At 58.5% G+C, this 21,647-nt stretch overlaps 1 protein-coding gene across 1 annotated transcript; it reads right to left on the reverse strand.

The window, feature by feature from the left end:
• Positions 1-467: 467 nt before the first annotated feature.
• On the reverse strand, positions 468-19,663 carry LOC142418830 (adenylate cyclase type 10-like). Its single transcript, XM_075521209.1, is given in 29 exon segments — positions 468-550; positions 869-999; positions 1,153-1,254; positions 1,731-1,892; positions 2,596-2,774; positions 2,933-3,040; positions 3,435-3,657; positions 4,430-4,775; positions 5,465-5,719; positions 6,732-6,848; positions 7,706-7,842; positions 8,468-8,751; positions 9,193-9,279; positions 9,841-10,033; positions 10,749-10,902; positions 11,773-11,825; positions 12,761-12,950; positions 13,258-13,334; positions 13,948-14,069; positions 14,184-14,375; positions 14,941-15,029; positions 15,346-15,439; positions 15,877-16,082; positions 16,706-16,849; positions 17,493-17,531; positions 18,682-18,786; positions 19,090-19,249; positions 19,251-19,290; positions 19,485-19,663. Coding segments are annotated over 29 exon segments (4,251 nt in total).
• Positions 19,664-21,647: the final 1,984 nt, after the last annotated feature.

Consider the following 21,647-nt stretch of genomic DNA (forward strand, 5'->3'; position numbering starts at 1 on the left):
CCATGACTCGCAAACAGGGGAACTGAATGCTCTTGGTTGTGAGAGCGTCCAGGTCACAGTCCCTCCCCAGCCAAAACCAGCACTTCCCACCTACTGCATCAGGACTAACCTGGGCTGGCCTTCAGTTGTGCTGCGCTGGTGGGAGACCCCCCTAAACAGCACTGATAGGGAGCTCCAGGGTCACATGAAATGCCAGATACATTAGTCCCACTCAGCCACTCGTTGCCGAGTAGAGATTAAAGAAAGAGTAGAAATTAAAGCCGAGTAGAGATTAAAGAAGAAAGAATAGGGGAGAGGAAAAAGAGGGAGGAAGAAGAAGAACGGCTACAGACAAATACATATGTTTGTTCTATTTTATTTTTTCCACCAAACCTTTTTGTTACGCTCAGGTATTTCTTTGCAGGTGTCTGTTCGCAATATAGATACCATTTGGAAAGGATGGAAAAGATGGTGGAGTTTGCAAGGAGCTAGTCTGAGGAGGGCAGTGCATGCCAGTGCCGGTGAAAATCTGCAACGTTCAAGCAGCCGGCTGGACATCCAAATTCACACCCTGTAAGACAGAAACGTAAGGCGGAAGGCAATCGTTTGTGGCACAGCCACAGCCTTCCTAGCTGAAGGCACAAGTGGCCATGGAGGTAGATGCCACACATACTGACGGTCCCAGCTGGCAGCAGGGATGCCATTACGTGCAGCCAGAGGGACCCCAGTCCTGCTTAACGCCTGTGTGGAGAAACGGAAGCTTTTGGACCAGAAGGCGTGGCACAGCTGTAAGCTCGGCACGCCTGAGGTTTCTGTGGTGGCCATGGAAATTCTGTGCCACGGAGGGTGCCAGGGAGAAAGCTGCATATGCAGAGCTCCTGCAGGTGACTGGAAGCTCCTTGAATGAAGCCCCTGCCATTCTGCAGGTCCCTAACTGAGCTGCATTTCGCCAGTGAGCTCCTGCCCATCTCAGCCAGCACACCTGTAGCTATGCCCACAGTTTTGAAGTCTGCCAGGTGCCTGCGTGCGAAGCGCAGAAGATAACCTCCAGACGCAAACCCTTCTCATGGCAAAGCCATTGGTAGGCAGGCAGAGGGGAGGAGCCTAAGGAGTTCTGCTGCTAGAAGGAGTGCTGCCAGCTGGAAGGGAAGGAGGAGCGGACGTATGACCTACCTGCGTGCCGAGTCCCCCCATTTTTCCCCAGTGTCTGCAGCGCTGCTTATACACCATAATGGTTTGTAGAGTTTTGCTGCAGATGCTGACTTGGGGGCAATGCTAGGCAGAAGGGTGTGTTGTTTTGAGTCCCCTGACGGGTTCAGACAAGGCAAAAGCTTTGGAGATAGCTGTCCAAAGTCCCCTGGGCATCTGGGGCTTTGCCTGTCACCCGTGCCTTTTTAAACAGGTTTCTGCTCCCCTTTAGCTGGGGAAAGATAGGGAGCAGCAGTAGCCGGCTGACCATCCGTGGGTGGTGAGGAACAAGAGCAACAGAGAGGGCTAGGGTTTTAGAGGGCCTCTGCTTTTAATGTGACCCGAAATCCAAAGCGTCTTCAATCGTGTGTTTGCACCAGGGTCTGCGAGAGAGCTGTAGCCATTGCTGATGGAGCAACAGTAGCCCTCAAGAGAAACAATAAGATAGTGTATCTTTCCGTGCCTCAGAAAGAAAGGCTCGACAACAGAGGTCATAATAAAGAGATGTTTAATTAGATAACTTCATTTCCACCCTTCTGTTTTAGGTCTATCTGTGGCGGGACTCTGCTGCCTGATAGCAGTCCGCTGCCCTGTCCGTGTTGGCCTTCATGCGCGCTGCCAGGCGGGAGAACATCCGTCCGCTGGAAGTACCTTCCAGGCTGAAGAGGTGCTCCAGTAAGGAAAGGCAGCAGCTCTGCCGCAGCAGCCAGGCTAGCCTCTTCTTCCTGCCACACAAGAGAAACTGCTGGGCCCAGAGGCTCTGGCTGTACAGTGTGAAATCGGACAGGGCCAGGGGAAAGCAGGGCGGCAGACAAGCCAGTTACACCTCCTCGGAGGAAAGGGAGCTGATGGAGGGAGGGCTGCCGGAGCGGAAGGGGGCAAACAAAGAAGTGCTGCCGGGGGAAGCTGACCGCTCGAGAGGGCGTGTTGGCAGTACAGCCCCAGGGGAGCCAAGCAAAGCCGGGAACCGGCAGGAAAAGGGGTATCGCCCTCTGAGCTTCCTCATTCTCACACCTCACCTCCACCTCCTGCTCCTTCCCCATGTCCTTCTGGTCCTGCCTCCAGACCCCTGCCCCTCTTCAGCCTCCACTCCCTGTTTACAGCTCTCTGCTCCCAGCTACCACCAACCCCCTGCCGCAGCCAACACGTGCTAGAGACACATCCCCAGCTGCAAGCTGCTTTTTACCCAAAGGCGTGCTTTGTTCCCAGGGCTGCACGGGGAGGGAGGGAGGGAGGGAGGGAGAGGGACAGTGTGGGGCTCTGCCGTTCCCTGTTCTACCCGCACATCGCTCCTTAATGCCTCGGTCCTGCTGAGGCCTATGCGCCAGGTTAGGTGTGGCCTCAAGTGTAGGCAGGTCTGGGCCCGGATGCCTGGGATGAGGTAGGAAATGGCTCTTCCTCCCCTGGGTTCTCAGTTCTGCTTCTTACCGGGCCTCCTGCGGAAGGGAGGATGCTCTTCTGGCAACATAAGCGGCACACTGCAACTCTTCCGCCTGAGACTCCACAAAGGCTCCAACGGAGGTCCAGGGGAACTGCCTTTTGAGCAGGCTCAAAGCCTCCCTGATCATTTTCTTTGCCAGCTTCATGCGTCCCAGATGACAGCAGACCTGCACAGGAAAAGGGAAACATCCCGATATGGACTAGTTGCCTAAGAGACTGCAGGAATCTGCCAGCGGCTGGACATGCCAGCGATGTCCTCTGCAACTGGGGAAGGCATCCAGCTCCATCCCCCAGGAGATCCCTCCAGACCTCCCCGTCTCTTTACCTCCCCTTTGAGGCTGAAGAAGGTGGCCTCTTCAAAGCGGGCTATCACATTCGCTTTCTCCTCCACCGAGTTCCTCAGGACCTCTGCTTCGTTCAGCTTCACGAGAGCCTTTGCGCAAGCACACAGAGAGCAGGTGAGCGTGGGTGCAGAGCCCATGGCCAGCCTCGTCCTCCCCCGTTGCCTCTGGCATCTGTCTGAAGAGGGCCTGTCTCTCCCCCTGGTGCTGCCCGCTCAAACACAGTCACGCTGGCTCAGAGCACAGGCACCAGTCATCCTTCAGACCGCCTCCCTCCTAACGCCCCTCGTGCTAAGGGCACAGTGCCCTGTGTCTCTTGCCGCAGAAGAGGCAAACCGGAGGAAAAAGTCAGCATCTGACCCCAACGTTTCCCTTCCGAGACCCCGCGAAGGCATGCCCTATTGCAACGGGGAAGTTGTCCTGCCCAGAGCCAGGCGACTGAGAGGACTCCGTGCACAGCGGGTGCTGGCAAGCAGGGCAACTCACCATGTAGCTGTTGGAGACATGCAGGTAGGCAGCCGCACACTCCAGAAGGTAGTAAAAGGCTCTGGCAGCATCGCCCATTGCCGTGTAGTGGCGAGCCAAAGGCACAAGCACCGATTCCACGATGGCTTTGCATTCACATGAGCGTGCGCCGTTGTGCTTCCCGTCGGTCTTGCTGGGCAGCTCAGTTGTCTGTTCGCTCCTTGCCAGAAACCGCCATGCCACACTAGTCAGAGGACAGTTCCCAGGGGAAGAAGAGAGCAAAGAATACACGGGCGTCACCTATCCTGGTCTTTCTCCCCACAGAGACTGCATCAGAAGCCCTTTGTTCAAAGCAGAGCACGAGGCCACGGGCAGGCAGGACTCAAACAGGTGCTTTGTAGGTAGGAAGAAAAAGACAAGCTGGGCTTTCTGTCACCTCCCACAGGCAAACCACCCGAGTCCCTGTGGCGGCTTTTCCCCTGCAGCTTTTGCAGCGCTACTCTGTAGGAACTGGAAAGCAAGGGCTCGCCAGTGTAGTGTGACCATCCCTCTGAGCCCATGGGCTTCCTCAAGCACTCTCTTAACTCCATGGCCATCTCCTCCCAGCTCCCACCCCACAGAAAGCCCTAAGCTAGCGTCACAACCGGCAGCCAAATGCCGGTGCTTCCTTTGCTCCTCTGGAGACCTGGAACTCACTGGCTTCAAAAATAATCAAAACCTTGTCTGCTCACCCAAAATCCTCCTCCATGAAAGCCTGCTGCTGCTGCTGCAGAGCATCTGCAGCATCTGGAAAGGAAACAGGGGGTTAGATACCTCCTCACATACCCCGGGCTAAGAGCTGCTCTCCCTTTCCCAGTGGGCTTGCAAGGATCCTTGCAAGAGTCCCAACACACTGAGGAAAGTCTGCAGTGGTCGTCCTCACCTCCCGGGCTCATCCCTAGCAGATCTACTCCCACCCGATCCCCAGCACACACCCCTGGCCTCCTGGAGAGCCCGGGCTGCGGAGCATGGTGCACAGCATACCCTCAGCGGCGTGGGTCCTATCCCTCTTCAGCTCTTCTCCTGCGAGCACCAAGGCCTCCCAGCTGCGCGAGTCGTCCTGGTCAGCAGGGGCCTGACAGCTCCCTCCGTCCTGGGTGCTGGGGACGGCGAAGCGGTGGAAGGCAACAAAGTCCCCTTGGCTGCAGCTCTTGCATTTGTGTGCGTACCGCTCCAGGAAAGCGGCACACTTGCGGTGCAAGGCGACCCGCTGACTCTTGGGCCACAGCTCATAGGCAGCCTCCCGCAGCAGCAGAACACAGAAGGCCAGGACGCCAGACTGCCGCTCCACGGTCTTCTTGCTCGGAGAGGGACGCCCCACACCTGCAAGGCAAAGGGCTTTGGCATCAGCCCAAGCTGGGACCAGGGCTCAGGGCCATCCCAGCCGGGGCACAAAAGTCATGCCTTGGTGCGCATCCTTGGCGGCGAACCAGCGCTGCTGCACACCAAGCCTTGCAGCACGGGGCAAAAGGGCCCGGCTTGCCTTGCTGACGCTAGCACAGCCCTGGGGACACAGTGCTCAGCTGCGCTCCAAGCAGGAGCTAGGGATAGTGCCGCCAGCCGAAGCAAGCCCTGGCCAGTGCTTTCTCCCCGCTCCTGGCAAGGCAGTCCCCAGCCTCCTGAGCTTCCCCTGCTGTGCCACAGGGGAATCAAAGCTGAATAAAAGCCTTTTGAAGGCCCCGGGGCACTCTGGAGGGCATCTTTGATCTGGATGCTGCAGGCAGCTGGGAGAGGATGTCAGGGATTCCACATGTCCTCCCACACCTGTGCTACGAGCAGCGCTTGGAGGCAGGGGAGCAGAGGCACTTGGGATGGCTGGTGGGAACTTCCCTCCAGCGCAAAGCTGTTGTGCTTTGAGAGTGACTTGTAAGATCTCTGAACAACCCATCCCAAACGGCCGTGCCTGCCTGAGCTCCCGCCACCCATCACCAGGGGGAAGCGCACCATGCCCTGGGGAGCCCCGCCGGGACACAGCTGGGAGCTCCCTTGTCCACCTTACTGCTACCACTTACCGCTCTCTGCCTGCAGAGAGGTGGCTGGCCCCTTGGGAGGACCTTGGACATCTTCTGGCACCTCTGGGTTTTTCAGCCACTTAAGGATGTTGTCCCTCACCAGCATGTCCAACAAGCAATTCATCTTGTGCCTGATGCCAGCGGGAAGGATGTGTGACAGCAGCTGGGTGGTAAACACTGGCCCGATGACAGCTGCAAACTTCAAAACCATCTGCTTCAGCAGCTTGATCCGGTCCAGCTGAGCCAGCACAATCTCTGTCAAAAAGAAGCACCACATCTCTCTCTTGCCTGTTCCCCATGCTCAGGCTGGACAGGCTGGAAAGTTTCAACACATGAAATGGGGTAGGCTTTGGCCTCCTCTCCTTGGGACTGCACCTGCTGGGCAATCGCAACCCAGGGGAGGCATCTTCAGAGTGGCTCCGCTCCTGTTGGAATCGTAGGCCACAAGGCCTGCGGAAAAGCGAGACGCTCAAACAAACGCCCCCCCACCAAGGCTGAGCAGGGCAGGATCCAGCAGGTTCATGCATCCCATGATACGCCCTACCAGATCTGGAGTAGGTTTTGGCCCAACCGTGCACACAGAGGACAGAGAACTTTCCCCACTGCAGCTCAGAGGCGGACTCAGAGCTCCCCACAACGGTTGTCTTAACTTGGCCAGATGAAACTATTCCTTTCTTGTGGTCTTCTTCCTTTTTGTTTTTTTGGACAAAGCAACTTCATAGCAGGCATGCTTTGGCATGACGTTTCTTCAGGGCTCATACAAATGGCTCTGGCTAGAGAGGAGGGACACTCATTGACGGTTCCCCCATCCAGGTCCCCTGGCTTCGGGGGGATTTCCGTGCCAAGCCACAGAAAAAAAAAAGGATTTGGTTTGGATTAAGTGCCTTGAGACCAGCGTTAGCTGGGGAACTTAGAATAGCGAGGTAGAAGCCCTGTTCAAAGTTGAATCAGAGGCAAGTCAAAGATTTTTCCCAGCAGCGGATTTGTTTCGGTGAGAAAAGGGAGTCATTCTACTGTTGCACCAAGAACCTTTTCTCGCCTACCTGCTGCTGGAAAGCAGCCAGCAGGCTCACAGCTGGTCCATGCCCAGTAGGCTGCCCGCAGCCCCAGGCCTGTTTCTAGTTGGACCGGAGCCACTTCCCAGCAGAGCCCCCAAGCTGAGAGGGTGACTCTGCAGCACGCAGATGACCAGCCTCCCTCTAGCCGATGCCCCGGGAAGGGGCCCCAGCACAGCCGCGAGCCGGCAGAGCGGCGCTCGGCCCCTCACCTTTCAAGGTGGCAGGCAGCACGGCGCTCTCCAGGTTCGCATCTGGTCTGATGAAGCAGACCCTGCCCTCATTCCCCGCGCCCGAGCTCGAGGTTGCTGCCAGGGGTGAAGCCTCGACTGCAGAAGCTGGGTGGAGCAGGAGAGCACAAATAAGGCCATTTGCAAAGTGACTTGCAGCTTGCAAACCTTTCAAAATTCACCTGAGATGGGACAAGTCCCACCTTACGTGGGCCAGTGCGGGCACCCTGACCTGCCTGCGCTTAATCACGTGGCCATGAAGCAGAGCAAAACAGTTCCCACTGCAAGCGTTTCTTTGCATAGCCCTCCCCAAGACGTTCTGCCTTCAGACCAGCTTTCCCAAACAGTCAAAGCTTCCAGACTTCCCAGGGGGCGACTGAACGCCCCGGGACAGAAAGCAGCAGCACTGCTGCCTTTGCCAGTGCTACCTCCACAGCCAGGGAAGTTGCCGCTGATCATGCAAAATGTAGCGTCAGTCCTGGCTGTTCCCAAGGCCACGGCACTCTGGCTGGCATTGCCCTCTCGGTGGCATTACCACCGTTTTCTTCCGTTACCAGCACCCTTGTGGAGATTTATGGTTTTGGATTCAAGTTTCCCAGGCCCGTCCCTCCCCTCAAGCTGGGGTTTGTTCTCAAGTGAGCCGGTGTTTGGCCAAGGTAAATTACGCGCCCATCAGAATGCCTAAGAAACACACGTGCTTCGGAACGATTTCCCCTGTGTTTTAGCCCCCCACCCCCCACCCTAAGAATTTAGGCCTCTCCAAGCCACCAGAACTCGCTAGCCCCTGCTTTGGCTGGCCCAAAACAAGGCATGCAGGAGCCCACACCTCCGCCAGACCAAGTCCTGCACTGCTGCAGGATCTGACTCTGCCCAGATCCATGGGGGAATGACGGCGCAAGACTGTGCTGTGGAGAATGCGCCACAGCAACTCGCTAGTCAGCAGCAAAGGTGCTTACTGATCAGGCTCTCCCAGTTGTCCTCTACTTTTTCACCGTGCCTCCGGGTGCGGAACAAGAGCATGTTGTTGCAACGAAGGCAGCGCAGCAGCTCCTCGCAGTAATATGGGATCCCCGAGCTCCTTTGGATCAGGAACCTGGACAGGAGCAGACCCGGCAGTGGCCAGCACAGGGAAAGTAAGGTGAAACATGGTTCAGGTGGGCGGCGAGCCACTCGGGCATATCAGGGTAGCCAGCATCTTCGCCAGAGCTACACCTCACTTTTGAAAGGGATGGTCCTCCCGCTGGCTTGGGCTTTTGGGCCCCCCTGAACCTCCAGCCTTCGCTGAAGTCCATGGGAAAAGAATTGTGGTCAATGCCCAAAGCACAGAGCAGCGAGCCCTGCCTTTCCTCTCCTCAGGAGCCTCGACCCTCTCTGGCAGCAGGGCAGACCTCTGCCCCAGGGAATCTCCCCCACAGCCTGGCCACCTAGACCAAGGCCTTTTCACACCCCAGCCACGCTTGGGCTCGGGACTCTTCCTCCCTTCTTCCCTGTGCAACAGCGAAGGGCGGACACTTCCCACGCTCCATCTCTAGGCAGTTGCCCACTCTCAGCTCACGCCTGCCAGGGTGAGGCGTAACAAGCAACCCACGTCCAGTACTCGCTAGAGTCACTGATGCTTCTAGCGGCCCTGTGCTCCCTTTCCCGGGGGGCTGGTTCCCTTCCATGTTCCCTTCCATAGGTTCAAGCCCTCAGGAAGAGCTCCCCTGCCTCCAACTTACCTTGCTAGATCCCTGGAGATGGTGTCCACTCCAAGGTCCTGGCAGGCTTTCTGCACCACAGCTGAAGGTTTCAGCTTGTCCAGATGAAGACAGGTGATTTTCTGGGACCTTGTGCTGCCTGCTGCGGCTTTCCAAAAGCTCTCTGTTCTTGCGTAGCCCGGAGCTAAGCTCACGACCATGAAGAGGGAGACGTTTCGGAGCACGGGTGACATGATACTCCAGGAGGCAGAGTCGATGAAATGGGCATTGTCGATGACAAATATGCCAAATTCTCCTCCAATGGTCTGAAAAAAAAGCAGGTTGTTCTGAGGGGAATCCAGTGGCTTCTCCAGTGTCTTCCAGGGGAGGAGATTTAGCCTCTGTCTCTTGAGAGGATGCTCTGAAGTCTCTCCCCAACCACTTCCCTGCTTAGACGCTGACTTCATTTGTTTGAGACTTTAAGGTCACACCTAACATCACTTGCCCTGCAGAAGGAGGGAGCTTGGGCAAGGGAATGCAGAAGACATTGTTTCTCCTCCAGGGCACACCTGATGGGAGGAAAGTTATTGGGTGTGTTTGTGGGGCTGCGGTGGGGAGGTGGGGGGTGGGGGGTTTCTCAGGCCCTGAATGGCAATGACCCAGAGGCGTGGTCCTCCCGCCCGCTCACACTGCTGTGGTACAGAGCCCGCAGCCGGCAGGCTTGTTTTCCTTCTCTGACCCAGGAGGAAGGAAGGAGAAATGCTCACCTTCTCTAGCACTTTTGCCAAAGTCGTGTGCAATTCCGTTTTTCTTTGAGTTTCGCACATCTCGCGAACCTCGTCCGAAACGGGAAACTGGCCGGAAAAGCAAGTCAGGGAGAAACATCACTCCGGGGCTAGGCACACACCTACCCACCAAGCAAGACCGCAGCGCAAACCACCTCTGCTGGCCTCAGCGCCTTACCTCTCCCCAGCACAAGTGCAAAGGGCCACGGTGGGGCCTTCACCTGCAGCCTAAAGCAGAGGCCCTCTGCTGAGGGTCTCTGGCAGAGCTGGGGCTTGGGGGTGGGCTGAAGAGCTGGTTCTCAGGCTGCGGGAATCTTGGGCTGCCTGGAGCAGACCGCTCACATAGCGGTGACCTCAGCACGAGGTCAGCAACAGCCTCTCTCCAATGCCACTTCCACCTTGTTCAGCACCCGCTGAACAAGGCACCAGCCACTGCCGGATGCAGCGTGGGACATGAACTCAACACAGACAGGGAGCCCCCCGGGCCCCAGAATGGGAAACGTGTGGTACGACCCCCGCGATTCCCACCCCTGAGCTAAGGCACTCCCAGCAGCACGCCCTCACAACGTCTGACCCAGAAAAGCTCAGGAGAAGGCCTTCTCCAGGGCCAGAGAGGCCTCTCGCTCTCACCTCGACGAGGAAAATGTCATTGAGGAGGCAATAGCTGCTCTCTTCGATTGTCCCTCGGAGCTTTGTCTGCAGCATGCGCTGCCTGTCACTGCACAGTTCACAGTCCTGCAGGCCCAGGGCCCTGGCCATCAGCGTACGGATGGCAGAGAAGGACTGCCTCACGTTGACCTCTAGCAGTTCCACGGCAACCACCCTGCCATGCAAAAGCAGATGGGACTGAGATCCCCGACAGCCCAAGCCTTCTAAGACAAAAAGGGTGGAGATGCCCTTGTGGGGGGCTCTTCAGCCACCCATCTCAAAGTGCTTCCCAGAGAAGGCCAAGCTTTTTGCTCCTCATATGGGAAAGGGCACAGGGGGGCAGTTGCTGCCAAGCCACTGGGAGAGCTGGGTCGAGACGCTGTGTCTCTGCAGTGCCGGCCCAGGTCTCGCTACGTCCCCCCGGCAGAGGAACTCACGGGGCTAAGAGGCAAGGATGGAGCAAGTGGTGAGTTTGCCTTTGGGCTCCAGACCTCAGCAGGCCACCTCCCAGACCACAGGAAGGCTTTTCTGCCCCTTCTGGGCAGTGCTCCTTCTGGGAAACAGGCAGAGCTTCTGAGGCAGGCCACCCTGCTGTCTGTTGGGTCTGGCGTCAGATGAAAAGCACTGAGCTTGGGCTCTTTCCTTCTATCTGTGCCTGGCCCAGAGGTGAAGGAGGAAAGGCCATGGCTCAGAGAAGCCACCTCCAGCTCCCCGAAGAGGCGGAGGCAGGAGCAGAGCACGCACATGCTCCTAGGGAGTGTCTCCAGGAGGCTTTTTCGGGAGGCTGCAGTCCAAGGGCCAGGCGCGCTGCCAGAGGGGCTGGAGTGTTCCATGGCTGTCAGGGGATGGGCAGGGGCAGTGTCCCAAAGCTACAAGTCAGAAACCTGTACCTGTGGCCCGCAGCCTGGCCTAAATAGGCCAGTTCAGTAAGTAAGTGGCTCTTTCCGGAGCCCACCGTGCCCTCAAATGCCAGGATGTGCCCTTCTCCTAAATCCTCATAGGCTTTCAAGCAGCTGACAAAGAGGTCAACCTCCTTCTCCCGACCTGTGACGACAAACAAGAAAACGAGCTGCTGGGGCGTGCTGAAAAGCAAAGAGCCGTCCCTTTTCCTGGCACCCTCCACCGCAGCTTCCCTCCCCGCCACCACATCCGCCAGCCTGCCTGCACCCAGGCCTCCTTCCCGCCCCCTCATCCCAGCTTTTGCACCTCTGCCTTCCTCAGAGCGGTGGCGGGCCCTGCTTTCCTGGAAAGGGCTAGGCACCTGCCTGCCAATGGGAAGCAGTGAATGAATGCCTGCGTTTGCCTTGCACGCATGCGCAGCTTTTGCTTTACCTATTAAGCTCTCTGTATCTCAGCCCACCAGTGTTCTCACTTTCACCCTTCCGGTTCTCTTCCCCATGCCACCGTGGGGAGCGAGCGGCTCTGTGGGGCTGAGCTGCCTACCGGGGTTAACCCATAACAGGGCCCAAAACATCCGGCAAGATGCCGAGTGATTCGAGGCATCCCGTGGGTCCTGACATTTCCATGTCTATGCCCCAGATGCTGCCAAGAAAAGAACTCTGAGGAGTACAAGGGGGAGAACCCACTCCCAAAACTCTCCGTCCGTCTGGCAGAAGGAAATCTCTTTCCTCATCCCAAAGACAGGGATCAGTTTAGCCCCCAGGCTGTTGAGCAGCTCCATAGTTGAAAGGAACCTTCGTACCAGGCCTGGAGCACAGCAGCGAGCACCAGGTGCCTCCCCCTGCTTTCCACCCCAAAATGCCCACCAAGGAGGGGCCAAGACAGGCAGCGCTTCCTTAGGGCTGCTGCACGTCATGCCATCCCTGACAAAAGCTTCTCCCTTCCCAGCGTGGCACTAAAAGTTACCAAGGGGAAGAAACTGGGGTTCAGAAGAGCAAGGCGTTCTCCACCTACCCAGCAAGGGGACGTACTCTGACCTCTCCTTGGTAAGAGCCATGCCAAATATGCTAGAAGCAGGGGAAAAGAAAACACAAGTCAATTAGCTGGTGAGAAGCCAGGGCACATACAGAAGCAGCCTGGCGCGGAGGGGCAGGATGTGCTCCTTGGGTACCTGCTTTTCTTTCGAGCAGCAAGTTATCCCCTGCACACTCCCCCAGCCAAAGTTCAAGCTGCACCCTAGGACAGCTTCAAGCATAAAGAAGCCCAACGGCCACGGGGGGACAGGAGAACGTATCAAGAGTCCATCACCACAGGCCAAATCCAGAGAAATCGGAGACATGTGAAAGAAGCCGGGGTGTGCTGTTGCCTAGCAGGCAGCTTTACCACATTGGCCAAGAAAAACAAGTGTCTTGGAAAGGAGGGCTTGTGTCACTGAACAGGTTGGGACGCCAAGCACCTCGCGCCTTTGGCTCAAGTCTTCCTGTAGTTTCAACGAGACGGCAATGTTAACATTCAAACCGTCATCCAAAGAGAAGGTCAAATCCTGGCCCAGAGGAAGAGCCGAGATTTCAGCAGGAAGACGTGAGGAAGAGTGTGCCAATGGTCCACATTTCCCCATGGGAACCTGACTGGCCCAAAGCTTCCTGCTTGGAAGCAGCCGGGACAAAAACCTCCTTGGGTCAGCATTAGCAGGGCACGTGGTGGAGCAAGCACAGCACAGAAAGCACAGTCAAAAGCCATTTGGTCAAAGCCTGCAAGGTCACGTTGCGTCTACCAAGACAGACAAACCTTCCCCATCCCTGTGGCTTCACTCCTGCTCTCTCAGCAGCAGGAGACAGCAGGGGAGAGAGGCAAAAAGCTTCCCACACCAGGGCTTCCGACTGTCTCAGCCACAGGGAAGGGAGACCAGCTTGGTCTCTCTCTGCAGAACTCCTCTCTGCTGGCCAAGGCTGCACCCTTGGTGCCACCGTCCCCTCATCCAGCCCTCTCAGAGGACGCTCACCTCTTCTCGGTGATCCCCACATATTGATAGACAGTGCCAGGATGGCTAAGGCCTTTCATCTTTCTCTCCGGCAGCTCCTTGAAGTAGTAAGGGGGCAGCTGAGAGGCGGCGTACGTCGCTGCATCACAGGACACCAGTCCAGGGTAGTGAACCATCATCCGGGCTGCCAAATTCACCTTCTGGCCAATGACTGCCAGAGAGAGAGAGAGAGAGAGAGCATGCGTTGATGTACCTGTGCCACCAGCCCCGTGGCGACCTTCTGGGCCAATGGCTGCCTCGCCTCCAGCACAGGCCGACCCCACAGCGGGGTCAGCAGAACCCAGGAGAACAACCGGCCACGGAGCCCATTCTCCCACTCCGGGCCAGGACTGGGGCCGCCTGCGCCGTTCCTGACCCGCTGCCGGGCAAGCCCTCTCCCAGCCCGCCTTCCTCTTCCAGACTGCTATGCTTAAGCAGGCCCATGCCAGCCTACCGCGCCTCAGACACACGCCTCGTACCTGTGTATTCATGCCTCACAGGGTGGCCAGTGACTCCGCAGAACACCGTCCCGCTGGTAACGGCAACAGACACTGCCCTGGCACACAGGGAAACAGTACGGCTTCAGCAGCGCCCCAGGTGCACTCCCCTCGGTGCTAGCCTGGGCCACCTGCCGTCCTGCCCTGCCAGCGCAGGTCTTGGGGACGTGGAGAGTTCAGGGGCGCAACACACCCGGGTTGCAAAGGACAAGGGATAGGGGTAGAGCACATGCAGGAAGTTTTCGACACTTCCCCTGAGGCCACATTCCCTGAGCTGCGACCTGCAGAAGGCCACAGCCCTCTCGTGAGCAAAGAGGGAGGGAAGAAGGCGCCCACCATGTCACCACCTGCGATGACAGCACCTTGAGATCAGGTGGCTGGGCCCCGTCCCCGTTCACGGGCCAGTCGCCCACAAGGGCCTGCCTCTGGCACCAAGGAGCCTCTCGCCCTTGCGAGGGCTCTTTCCAGCGCAGTGGCTAGCAGGGTGTGCTTGGAGGGACTCCGCCTGGCTGCCGTGGGCTAAGCCCAGGGGTCGCCTGCCACCTCTCAGGGCACTGCTTCCTTCTTGCCAGGGACAAGGCAGGGCAAGCTAGAAGGCACGTCTCTTTCTGGTAAGCCCCCTTGCGCTGTCCCAGGCAGCGTGCACCCCCCACAGCCCCGCCACACACTCACTCTATTTTCTTGAGCATCGTGGAGCACGAGTCAAAGATCTGAAGAGCGCTCTGCAAGGCGTGAAGGCTCTTGTAGGGCAGCTTTTCTCCAGTGAGTCCAAACACACAGAGGAACGTGCAGCCCTGCCAAGGACGGATGCAGCACGTCTTGCTACCATGCCTAAGAAGGAGTCTCTCCCTCTTGCTCACTGCCCACCCTCTCGGGGTGGGGGGAGGCGATTCCTCCCCCACACTCACTTTATCAAACAGGAGGACTTTGTTGATTTCGCCCTTGTGAGGGCAGAGGATTTCTAGCATCATCCTGATGGCATTGTCGAGCATCGTGCAGAGACACGCTGGGCCGGTATCTGCAGCAAAGTGCAGTTGGACAAAGAGGATGGTGACCGGCCGTAGCTCAGAGAAGAGGTCCAGCGGCACTCTGTCATCAAACTGGAAGACAAGAGCACGACGGCTTCACCAGCCTGCTCTCCCGGGGCCGTACTGCCCACACCAGATACCGAGGGACAGCAGGCGTACTGGCGATAGCAGGTACTACCAGAGGAAGGGATAAATCCTCCTCTCAGTGCAATTGGCCGGCAGGCAGCCCAGCCTGCGGCAGGCAGATACCGAATCCTCACACGAATGACAAAGGACAGAAAGGTGCTCCGGTAACACCCCACCTTGGGACAGGCATGGACACGAGGGGAAACCCTCAGGGATGCTCTAGGGACTTCAGTGGAACCTCCCATTTATCCCACTGTCACGTCCGCAGCACATCCAGAACCATACCCACGGAAAAGACAGAGAGACAGAAGTCCGCCTCCCGCCACCCATCTCTCTCTGAGGACAGCGCACACAGTGGTGCAGCACCGGTGCCCCTTGGCTCAGTTTCCCCGCGCTGTCACCTCAGGGTGCATTTTCTTTTGTCTGTTCTCGTGAGAACTCCATCTCTGCAATGCACCACTTCTTCTGCCCTCCAAAAATGCAGCCCCCAGCACTGGTGGCCTGGCCGTACCTTCCTGAGAGCAGCTCCTGGTATGTACTTCCTAAGCACCTCCTCCACACTAGGATCACTGGGCAAGAGAAGAGCAGACCTCATGGCACCTGAGGAGAGAAAATGCAGGCGGTCACTGGGAGGATGGGACTACGAGGTGTTGGAAAGCAGGGGCTGGCACTGGAAACGGGGGAGCGAGAGTCTTCTGCGTTTGCTCATGTTGCCCCCCCAGATGCTCAGGGCAGAGCTGCCCCCCGCAAGGAGGCGGCAGCAGCAGCGACTGCCCCAGCTGATGCACAGCAGGGCCAAAAGCAGGAGTGCTAACTGAAAGGGGGAAGAGGGCGCCGGTGGCTCCTCTCTGGCCCCTGAAGCAGCCAGGCCCCACCTTTCTGGGCAATCACAGAACAAGCTGAAGCTGGCACTCACCTTCCCTTTCCAAGCGCTGGCTCACAGGGCGCCGTACAAGCTTGTGTGAAGCGTCTTGGCGTTCGGACCAAGCCATCCGATCCATGCCCGTAACCTGAAGACACACAGAATGAAAGCACTGCCACTGGCCTCCCCAGGAGTCCCAGGGGACAGAGCCTGCCCTCCACCGTCACTGCCCAGAAAAGGGGACAACAAGCCCACCTGGCTGGATGGGACAGCAGTGCTTCCTCAGAAGCACTGGAGCTGGGCAGGCATCATCCAAGCATCCCCCAGCTGTCAACAACAGCTCCGTGACCCACAGAGGACATTGCTGATGGGGCCAAAACCGTTCCTGTGCCTCCCGACCCCTCAAACCAAGCAAGCCCAGCCCACAGTTACCCCTCAGATGGAAGGACAAGAGCTTCAGCTGCCTGCCCCCTTTCACAGCTACAACTCTCTCCACATGCAGCTCCTCAGCCTTCTGACACCTCCCTCCTTCACGTCCCGGTCTGGGTTCTCAAAATGGTTCTAGAGGCCCTCCCATCCACTTACCTTCACAGCTCTTTTGCCTGCAAGGTGCTTGATCCTGAGCTGGTGCTGCTCACAGACCTCCCAGGTGGTGGCTGAGAGGACAACTTCACCTGCATTCGCAAGCTGTTCGGCCTCACAAACAGCACCCAGGGCCCAGCCACAGACCCAGAAGTACTGCTGCCTCCCGTCTCCGACAGTCATGAGGTTCATGGGCCCTGCAGAGATCCCTGGTGAGAGAGAGAGGGAGAAGCAGAACTGACACAGGGAACATTTTGAGCTCTACCGTCCCCAGCATCTCAGCTATTCAGAAGCTAAGCTGAAGGCCAGCGGGGAGACGGGCATTATGGAGGGGGAGGGCATCCTCCGTCCTACTCGGGGGGATGCTGACACAGGTCCCTGAAACGGGTGTCTAGAAATAGACAAACAAAGTCGACTTTGGCAATGTGTTGAGAGCGCCGGGCCTCTTGCCCAGCTGCCTGCCCCAGAAGCCCAGCAGGGGAGAACCCAGCAGCATGGAAAGCAGCATGCAAAGCTGCCCCCACCTGAAAAAATGAAAGCATAACTACCTCCCGCAGGCATCTGTCAGCAGACAGCAGGCATTCAAAAGACCCTAATACTTGATCTGACACCCGCTCTGCCTTTAAGCTTCCTCTGCATCTGCAGACGCACGCAAACCCAGCAGTCCTGGTCTCCCGTCCCCGCTCGGACTACAGCTGGCCCCCTGAATGCTCGCAGGAGATGCTTTCCTTTGGCACTAGCCCCAGTAGGCATCCCCACATTCCCTGCCGGTGAGAAGTATCCTGTGGCACGGGAAAGTGCCACGGATCTGCACCTGGCACAGCACCCGTACCTATCTTCAGCTGGACCTTCTGACCCACGGGCGTGTCACGACTCCCATACTTCTTCTGGATCCGCCAGCTACATTGCAGCACCAGGCTGATGGTCTCAGCCAGCTCCTGGGGCAGTGCTCTCCATAGCACCAGCACAGCATCCCCTGGGGGAAGCGAGGGGAAGGTAAAGGCTCTGCTGAGACCTGACTCTCCCCGACCTACACGCAGTGGCAGGGACAGCAGAAACCGGACGATGTGCTGAGGAAGGTGGGCTTGTGGGAGGACATCATCCCGGAGGACCGCACCCTGGGCACCGGGACACCTCTCCTCTCCCGCGCCGGCCACAGCGGCAGCCAGCTGGCAGCGGTGGCACCCCCTGCCCCGAGCGCTCCTCTGCAGCTGCAGCACGCCAGGGACGACTCCTCCCCTCGCAGCCTGGCAGCCCGAGCTCCGCCATCACCGGGGCCTCCCTGCCCCTCACTACCACCCCGACACACACCTTTGGCTGCGCTTTCTAGGGGGTCTCCTCCTCTCAGTGCTTCCTTGCCCCCACCCCCAGCCCAGGGCCCTACAAGCAGGGGCAGAGTGAGGGGAACCACAGCCCTTGCCAAAGCCAAACTGCAGGCAGGCCCGGGGGGAAAGAGGAGCCTGGAGAAAGGGCACTGCAGGGGGGGTGCGTGCGTGGCCAGACAGCTGGCTCAAGGTGCTGCACAGAGCCTCATGAGAAGGACAGCGGAGCAAACGGCCGCCACAACAGTTAAATGCTGCAGATCAGTACATGTGGGCATCGTCCTCCTAAGTACGTACCAGCAAACTTCAGGATGTCTCCTCCAAAAATCAGCATCTCTGCGGACAGAGGGAAGGAAAGGAAGAGTCATGTGGACACCTTCTTCCAGAAGCCACAGAGCAAGCCCCTCTGCCCGGAGAGGAGCACCTGGGTGAGGCTGCACCATGGGGCACAGCTCAGGAAAGCACCACGCTGGCCTGTCTCCCAGGCTCACAGTGGCCACAGCCCTGGTACCCACACAGCAGGCAGGGAGGCAGGGCCTCGAGGTGCCACCAAATCTTGGAAAGGTGGAGGCTGGAAGGGACCTCTGGGGTCCATCTGGTCCAACCCCACTGCTCAAGCAGGGCTGCACAGAGCCAGCTGCCCAGGACGGTGGCTACATCGTTTTTGAATAGCTCTAAGGAAGGAGACTCCACAACCTCCCTGGGCAACCTGTGCCAGTGCTCAGTCACCCTCACAGTCAAAAAGTGTTTCCTGACGTACAGAGGGAACCTCCTGTGTTTCAGGGCCTGCCTGTGGCGTGCCCTCTGGTCCTGACACTGGGCACCACTGGAAAGAGCCTGGCTCTCTCCTCTTTGCACCCTCCCTTCAGGTTTTAGACACATTACTAAGATCCTCCCCGAGCCTTCTCTTCTCTAGGCTAAACTGAGTCCCAGCTCTCTCAGCCTTTCCTCAGAGGAGAAGATGCTCCAGACCCTTCATCATCTTTGAGGACTCTCTTGCTTTGCTCTACAACTGCTGCCAAAGGGGTGGCCACAATGGGCTCACGGTCAGCTTGGAAGGGTCAAGATGTCCCCTCTGAAAAGGGGGGTCTCCCCCTCCTGAGGGTCTCTTTCTCTCTCTCTCACACACACACACACAGACACACACGTCAGTGCCAGCATCCTCAGGTCACTCGCGCACTGGCACTTGCTGGATGCCCTCAGCCTGCTCGGGGCCCTAACGCATCACTGAGCGGGGTGTTCACACCAGAGGCACAGAGGTGGCTGCTGAGAAAGCGAGTGCCTCCCGGCCACAGTGGGGAGCAGAAAGGACCTGCGCTGGTCCTGCCTCGCCAGGAGACCCTGGCTGCTCTCGCCATTCCTCCGGGCCACAGAAAGCCCCAGCCCTTCCAAGGAGGCAGGACCAGGCTGCCCAGCACGTCTGCCTCCACCCCCCATGAGCAGCCTCTCGGCCCGATGCCAGGCAGTCCTGCAGCATGCCTCTTACCCTCCAAAATGTCACGCAGGTAGCAATTGAGGGTTTGTGCCAGCTCATCAGTGCCTCTGTCTGTGCCGCTCCTCTGGATGAATTTCTCTGTCAAAGCAGTGAAACCTGTAACAGGGACACCCAGAAATCAGGAAATGCCCATACGGGCCAAAGGACCTGGCAGCCACTTCCACGCTGCCCAGCCCGAGAGCCTGCAGGTCACACCTTCCCATGCCCCCACTCAGTGCTGGTGGCAGCAGTGGCTGACCGCCCAAGATACCGCATCCCGCTCTCTTTGGGCATCCCAGCAGAAGACCTCAGCAGTGACAAGATGGCCACTCTGTCTGAGGGGCAGGGGCAGGGCTCCAAAGGGCCCAGTGTGTCCCAAAATGGCTCGTGACTCTGGTTGCTCCCCCCTGCTCACCCCACCTGATATATCCGCAAAGAGCAGCACTCCGTGGACACCATGAATGGGCTTGTTGCTCCTGAGGGAGTCCTGGAGAAGGAGGCTGGGGAGGAAAGCTGCTGCTTTCCCCAGGTCTGAGTAGTGATATTTCCTCTCCCCAGCAGAAGCCATCGTCAGCGCCCTGAGGCACACGGGGTACCTCCAGAGAAGACGGCCACGCCCAGCTGGGAGGAGGATGAGGACCTCACCGCACAGTGCCAGTTGCACAGTGAGCCCAGGGCCTCTGTGCGGGACGACTGGCCCCCTGCCCTCACAGGGGTGGTCACAATCACCTGGCAGTGACATCCTCCCTGTGTCATCATCTGCTGGGCAGCTGCCACCGTGACCCAGGCTCCCTCCTTGACGCTGAGCCACTGACTCGGAGGCAGCCAGCGCCACCCCACTTCTCTGAGGACAGCGCCGAAGGGAGGCTCGCGCAGCGACCTGTTGCTGAATTTGCAGCTGCCTCCCCTGTTCCCAAGGACCAGCTGCCTCCGGCACACACAGCTGTTTGCTAGCACTGGTCCTTCCCCCTGCAGCTACACGGCCTGCTGCCATCTTCCCAGCAGGCTCACTCCTTTCTTGCTCCCTTGCTCCCTCCCCAAGCTCCCAGCTGCCCCAGCTCAGACAGGGGAGCCCTCCAGCTCTCCCATCCCTCCATCCGCACAGTGCCTGTGACGGACGGTGGCCTGCCTCTGGCAGAGACAGCAGCTCCTGAGTTCTGCCCCGTTCCCCGGGCTGTGCGAGAGCTCCAGCACCTGGAGCCAGGCCTCTCATCCCTGAGGGCAGCTGGGGTTTCCCAATGGAAAGGGAGGCCAGGCCATACACACAGGCTGCCCTACAGCTGCCAGGTGGCAGAGCGGAGGCCAGCAGAGAGACCGTGGCGGAGCAGCAGTCGAGCCTCCTGCAGCTGCACGACCACGTTCTCGGTTGGGCCGAAGCACTGTGCCCAAGTGCCACCACTCTCCCCAGGCCGTGCCAGAGGAGGCAGGGGCCATTCGCAGCGAGTCAGCAGGAGGTGCTGTGCCTCCTGGGACTGGCACGAGAGCTGTGCGACCTCTCGTGTGGCAAGGAGACCTCCCCGGGCTGGGAACCCTGGGTCACGAACAGCCCTCCTCCACCGGGCTCCACGCTCCCGTCAGCTGTCGCCGTGGGCCAGGCACCGCGCTACCAGAGAAGCACGAGCATGGCCAAGAGCAGGACTCTGAAGGAGGGGAGGGCTACCAGCCAGCACCACCAGGTCCTGCAGAGGCCAAAGCTCTTCTTCGCCTCGTCCAGTCAAAGGAAGGGGTGGATCAGTTGGGGTGCCAGGGAGACGGTGATGCTGGGGGGAACGGTGGCCTGCGCAGCCCCCTCAGCGCCCCTCTGACTTGGCCTCTGCCTTGGGAAGTGAGTGGGGAAGTGAGCACCAGCCCTGGGAAGGGGCGCCAGGCCAGCCTGTGCCACCCTGCTGCTGACCGCAAACAGCCGAGCACATGACGGTAGAAACCCTCCTTCCTTCTTCCCTCCCTTCCTCAGCGCTACAGGAGAGGTTGTCTTCTTGCCTGCATAAGCCTCCCCTGAAAGACCAGTACCAAAAAAGGGTCTCAAAAGCAAGCAGAAGTGACTCATTCAAAATAGTTACACCCGGTGCCTGCTCCGACACGCACAAAAAAGCCGGGAAGGTTTCTGTGTGCCTCCCTGCCCAGCTCTCACGCCAGAGAGCTGGGGCAGAAGGGCCGGGCAGCTGCTGCTGCAGCAAAAGGAAGGGACAGAGCTCTCTGTTCTGGAGAGAGGAGGTGGAGAGGGACCAGGGAGCCTTGCTGGGCCGTATCTGAAGAGCACTGGGCAGCATGCAGGGAGCCAGCCAACAGTCTCTCCTGTGAGGAGCAGCAAGAGCTGGCTGCTCCCTAAGGGAAGGTGAGTGGGGAGCTGCCCAGCGCAGGCAGTGCCCTCACCATCGGCTCGCACCAAAGGCTACTGCTGCTCCATCAGCGATGGCTACAGCTCTCTCGCAGACCCTGGTGCAAACACACGATTGAAGACGCTTTGGATTTCGGGTCACATTAAAAGCAGAGGCCCTCTAAAACCCTAGCCCTCTCTGTTGCTCTTGTTCCTCACCACCCACGGATGGTCAGCCGGCTACTGCTGCTCCCTATCTTTCCCCAGCTAAAGGGGAGCAGAAACCTGTTTAAAAAGGCACGGGTGACAGGCAAAGCCCCAGATGCCCAGGGGACTTTGGACAGCTATCTCCAAAGCTTTTGCCTTGTCTGAACCCGTCAGGGGACTCAAAACAACACACCCTTCTGCCTAGCATTGCCCCCAAGTCAGCATCTGCAGCAAAACTCTACAAACCATTATGGTGTATAAGCAGCGCTGCAGACACTGGGGAAAAATGGGGGGACTCGGCACGCAGGTAGGTCATACGTCCGCTCCTCCTTCCCTTCCAGCTGGCAGCACTCCTTCTAGCAGCAGAACTCCTTAGGCTCCTCCCCTCTGCCTGCCTACCAATGGCTTTGCCATGAGAAGGGTTTGCGTCTGGAGGTTATCTTCTGCGCTTCGC

This window comes from Mycteria americana, chromosome 19 (genome assembly GCF_035582795.1).
Source record: "Mycteria americana isolate JAX WOST 10 ecotype Jacksonville Zoo and Gardens chromosome 19, USCA_MyAme_1.0, whole genome shotgun sequence".
NCBI lineage: Eukaryota > Metazoa > Chordata > Aves > Ciconiiformes > Ciconiidae > Mycteria > Mycteria americana.